This window comes from Apaloderma vittatum, unplaced genomic scaffold, assembly GCF_000703405.1.
Source record: "Apaloderma vittatum isolate BGI_N311 unplaced genomic scaffold, ASM70340v1 scaffold5910, whole genome shotgun sequence".
Lineage (NCBI taxonomy): Eukaryota > Metazoa > Chordata > Aves > Trogoniformes > Trogonidae > Apaloderma > Apaloderma vittatum.
The window spans coordinates 144,910-150,575 of NW_009692864.1; the positions used below are offsets into that span (position 1 = coordinate 144,910).

The 5,666-nt window shown below is 39.4% G+C and overlaps 1 protein-coding gene across 1 annotated transcript in view; it reads left to right on the plus strand.

Moving 5' to 3' along the window:
* Positions 1–2,723, plus strand: part of SPTLC3 (serine palmitoyltransferase, long chain base subunit 3) — a 52,201-nt gene extending 49,478 nt beyond the window's left edge. Inside the window, exon 11 of the mRNA XM_009871746.1 lies at positions 2,257–2,723. Coding sequence (XP_009870048.1) covers positions 2,257–2,370 — 114 coding nt within the window. The 3' untranslated portion in view covers positions 2,371–2,723. The remainder of the gene's footprint in view (positions 1–2,256) is intronic.
* Positions 2,724–5,666: the final 2,943 nt, after the last annotated feature.

Consider the following 5,666-nt stretch of genomic DNA (forward strand, 5'->3'; position numbering starts at 1 on the left):
CAAAGGAGGTTGGAAGAAGCTGTATGTCTGTTACTCTGAATCTCAATAATTCATTTTTACATTTGTTTTCCTGGCCTTGTCACTTGACCTTTAAAGGCATTTTAGCCTTATATATTTTATTTTTTAAAATAAATTATGGTACAGTTAACTTGTTATGCTCTTCTATTTCTAATAGTGACCAAATCTGTCACCACTAATAAAGACCTACATGAAGAGCACAGCAAGACAAAAGTTAAATGCTAGGTAAAAACTATCAGAATAGGAAACCTGAAATGGTATGGAAATAACTGAAAATCTGATTTTCCATACCCTTATTTTCATTCCATATTTCCACGTGTTTCTTGAATTGCAGAAGTATATGGGACAGCTGTAGGGGTACAGGTTGAAATTGCAAACAGTATTTGGAACTGTTTGAACCTAATGAAGTTTAACTGGTGCTGTCTGGCCTGTGTCAGTTCTCTGTCCTTCTCTGATACCAGAAATACTGTTAACAGTATGTTGAGACTTCCATCATAAACCTCCATTCCAACACGTCAGAAATGTGTTTAAAATAAACTCCTTGAAATTTTCCGTCTTTCTTTCTTGCCGAAGGTGCTTTTGGCCCGGCTTGATATACGTTCTTTCATTCTCAGAACAAGCCAACTTAGAGGCATGAAACACGGAGGCTTAACAGTAAATTTCAGGCTTGCTTTTTCCTCTCTTTGTACAAGTATAATGGTCAAAGCAAAAAAGTCATGAACATGGAAGGCTTTTGACTTAAAGATGCCAGTCATTCATGCAGACCAGCACCTGTGCCCTGCAGAGAGCTCCCATGCCCATGTAGACTCTGCTCAAACAACAACAAAAAATCTGCCTTGCACGTGTGCAGTGTAAAATTCAAAGGTGCAGTAGTTATTAACAAAGTATAACACCATAAAGCTAATATTGCGTAGAAGAGGGCATAGCTACATGCTTGTGGTGGTCATTGTAAGCTTTTGCCGTTTGACTCAGTAGATTTTGGCTTATGTAACTAGCAGTAGGCAAGGAAGTTGATCTGAAGATTCATCCCTTGAGGTTGCTGCTTTGATTTTCATTCTCTCCACCCAGCCCTAAAATATCGAGCCTATTCCATTTTTGGGCCATATTTCCATGTTCACTTCCTGCTACCTGCACAGTGCTGATTCTTGGTACTCCCCAGCCATCATTCTTGATCATGCTCTATTTTTGCCTTTGAAAGTAGGATCATTGCTATAGTACTTGTGGCGTTCTTTAAATGTCCCTACAGCATGGGGGAATGGAAATACACTGTGTTTAATCACTTGCAGATGGAGAGCTTTTAGCACAAATGCTTTGTGAATACGCCTAAACCCAGGGTAAAAACAGGTAACAAGCACAATGAAAACTTTTCCGTTTGTCAAAACTTGTTTTGAATCTCAGCCTGGAACTAAAAAGAGAAAAGATCCATGGAGGGGCAAGCTCCCAAGAATAACTTCGTTAATGACCTTGAAGTTATCTCTCTGCATAAACCATTATCAAATTACTCCTTCTTCTACTTAAGCTCATTTTAGTGGCTTAACAACACAAAACCCAAATCGCTGTTTCCTTCTTTGAGGCCAAAAGGTTGGCCGCTCTTGAACGTGGATCAGATGCTGCCAAACACTGAGCTGCTTCTCTATAGTATAGAGCTCCCTGGCTTCTTTTTGAATCTACTTAATGCTGGGGACACAGCTCAGCAAATTGCATGATGATATTAATGCATTATTAATTATGACTGTGAATTAATGCAAGAAGATAATGGAACGCACTAAAAATATCTTAAGCTGGTCAGACTGTTTATGTTAACTTTGATGAGCACTGTAGGCTGAGTCCCATCTAAGAAGATGCACTGGCAACTCCAGTCTTTAGGATCTACATGGAAATATTGAATTATTGCCTTACCCATTCCTTTTGCACAAGGAAAGATAAAATTTGATCTGGATTATTATCTCCCTCTGCTTTTAGGAAAAGGTCATTTTTTTTTCCATCTGTGCTCAATTAATGTGCTTACTACTAAACCATAACCTGTTAAAGGAGGAAATTCTGTTCTCGTAGATGCTATTGTACATCTACAACCGTGTTGATGTTCCTTACAGGAGAATGAAAGCAAGATTTGCCCATTTGCCCTTTGAACTTTCTTTAACTGATGCTTTTATGATCTTCTTGTTCTGCTGCAAAGTAGAGGTTACTAGAACTTCATTTCATTTCCAAAAGAATTGACGCAGTATAATGGTCTTACAGGTTTTGAATGCTCTGGATGAATTGGGTGATTTTCTACATCTGAAATATTCCCGGTATTCCAAGTCATCTCATCCTGAACTGTATGAAGAAACTAGGCTTGAACTTGAAGATTAAGTTTTCCACCCATGAAGAGAACATTTTGATGCTATGAAAGGGGGGAAAACCCAAAAACTAAAAAATACAAATGCATTTCTTCCCTTCTAAGGACAATTTTTACTTCTCAGTTAATTGAAAGGAGGGGAAGCTCAGGTGTTGCATTTTATTGTATCAGATTTCTGTATTCAAGAGACTGAAATATTGGTACAGATTTTCCTCCCCAGGAGATCTGTCCTTCTTATGGTGTTTTTGATGCAGAATGAATGCATCCACTGATCGCGTTGCTAACGTACAGCTTTTGTTATGGCCCCTTTTTATGAAGAGGCTTCAGATAGTCTTAATTGTGACTGAAATAATAAAGTTTAAAAACAGAATGTATTCCAGTGTAGTATGGTAATACAGCTGAGCTTCATCAGTGAGATTGCTTTTATCTGTTAAAGAGCATAAATCAAGACATTCGTGTGGACTGCTGCAGCGGAGTGAGCCGAAAAGTAACCTCTTTAACTAAGTTGCCCCATGATGCATTTCTTCAAGGACAGAAAATGTCAGAAGGCGGCTAACACTGCAAACAAGAAAAGTAGCCTGGTCAGATTTTGTATTTCAGGATTACAGGAAAGGAAAAATGCCTCCTCCACTCCACAGACCCTGTCTCGGCCACTTAAATACACTATAAGCTTCCTAATGTACAAAATTTGGGCTTAGGCATAAACAGTAATGCTTTTGTGCTAACACATTTGGCCTACACATCACAACTTAAGCTCTTCAGCAGACTTGCTCCCTTTTTGTGTGGCAGTAGTAAATAATTTTAATAACCATTTAACTTTCCCGTAAAAACCTTGATCAAAACAGTCAGATACTTGCAGTTCACAAACTGCAGATGACATTTATGGGCCCATTCCTAAGTTTCTTGTACTACTTATGGGTTTAATAAATTCACTAACAAGTACATAATGCTGAAGCTGTTAGTTGTAAGGAATGTGAAGTTCAAGATACCATAAGAAGTTCTGCCACCTGTTAAATTGAAAACTCCGCCATTTCTAAATGTGCTAAAGTGATCCACTGAGTAACATTTCTTGAAATAGTCTTGTCTGTGTTATGCATGTCAGAGGTTCTTTTATTTGTCCAGTTGCAGACTTATTTGAGTGGTTTGTTTCTCAAACCATCCATTATGTCATCTGAGGAGGAATATGCCCTTCCACTGTTTTCCACTGCCCGAGTGACAAATGCTCAAAGATACTTGATGAAATTACCACAGCCAGGAGTTTCCCTGCAATGGCTGCAGCAGCATTACCTTCAGGCTTATGCGGACCAAGTTGCTTGAAGGAGGTCGGAGGGTTTTTCCCTTTTTCGCAGTGTCGAAAAGCGGTTCTGCAGCTTTAAGAATGAACTCCAAACCGTTCCACGCTATCAAATGTCATTGTAAACACATCAGATGAGAGATGTTTAGCTTTCTGTTGCACAGATGTACCACGCTTTCATGTTCTCTTGAAAGCTGTGGTGTAAACTTAACCCACAGCTGCAATATTAGATTTAAGAACAGAACAATTAAATTGCGGAGTACCAATTACACTATATTACTCCCCGCTTGTTAAAGCAGCTTGCAGGATATAACAAGGCTGATTGGTTATGAGGACCCATTTTTTGTTGGATTTTTGTTGTTGTTGTTGTGCGAGTTAATAAAAATCCAGTGGTGCTATAACTTTAAGAATTGGTTACAACACATTCCCTAATACCAAATGTCGGCTTTAGGAAAAACATATCAAGGGCTGGGGGAGCACTAAATGGTGTCATATGATTCTTCACTCTGGTAGACGGACTTGAGAAACATCGCAGATGCTCAAGGGAGCTGCATTTGTGGGTAAGAGCAAACTCACTGTGTAAATATTAAAATACTCAGGCACAGGACAAGGAGAAATTAGGAAAGGTGGCCTTTGTCTTTGAGTAACTTGGTAATTTGTGACGTAAAGTTTTGTTATGTGCAGGGTGAACACACTTACTGTGAAGGAGGTGGGTTGAGAAATTTCTGCAACCTGTTACTTGAGGAAAAGTTCTGAATTTGATATATTGCATTTTGATCTCTATTGACGAACATCTGTGGCCAGATCCTGAGTTGACTTCTGACCTTCTATCTTGGGGTATACGGCCATAGTTTCTGTTTCAGCAAACATTATTACACGTGCTGTTGCGGGCAACACACTATTTCCCTCAAAGGGAGGCCTGAGATTGATTAAACTACAGAATGATCACTTTTTGTCCCCCTAAAGGGGAATGTTTTCTGTCTAAAGTTGAATTCTTCCTGCTCTCAGAACATTACTCTCTCTCATATTAAGGAGACAGGACAGCTATTTTTCAGAGACTGTCAGTTGATTTATTATATGCTGTCTTCTGATTTCTTCCATCCCTTACACATTAGGGAAAGTACAGGCTGTCTATCCCTGGGCTTGGGGAACAGTCAAGGAGAAATCCCTGCACCGCTGGTGCATTAGCAAAACTCCCAGGAACATCAGACTTTCAGATTTTCCCCATGAGGCTTAGTTATGGTCTGGCACTGCCTTTTTTACCAGTGTAATTTCAGTGGAGTTTTTCCAGATCTACATCAATTTTAATAGACTTAGAGCTGGTCAGCACTTGGAGACTCTGTTTCAGCTAGTTTAAGAAACAAAAAATGATGGAGTAGTTATTAGGGGATTAGCACATTTAGCATAAGGAACACGTATTTCCTAGAGGATACTCCATCTTCAGGCATGCATGTTCTCAGGAGATACAGTTCTCTGTAATTGTTTTTGAGGTTTTGAAGAAGAACTGCTTTCAATAAATAAAAATTGCTCAAGTTGTCATGTTTTAATCCAGTGGAAATGTAAGTATGAATACACTACTTTTTCTTGGCAAGCTGCAATTCCAGCATCCCTGTTCGGTCCCTATGTGTTGCCTGATCTAGTTGAGAGGTTGGATTAAATGATCTCTAATGTCCCTTCCAGCCTAGGCCATTCTACGATTCTATGATCTTGTTACCTTATATAAAATCTTGATTTCCCTTCATGCTATGGGAAGACAGGGAAGTTGTCTATTTGACAGAGTATCTGAATTGTTTGCCCCTTCTTGTACCTTATCCCTCTTCATCTTTTAGAAAGCCTTCATTTCCTGAGCTTATCGAGCTTGTCAAGGTGGTTCCCCCATCTGCTTCTCCTGCCTCTTTATATTGTTCTCTCTGTTCTGCTAATTTCTGTCCTCTGGGTCTAGGCCTGGCCTAGCTGCAGAGGACCTGAAGCAAAACAATTGGCTTTTTAGGCATTGCCTCACTCTGCCTGCTCTTC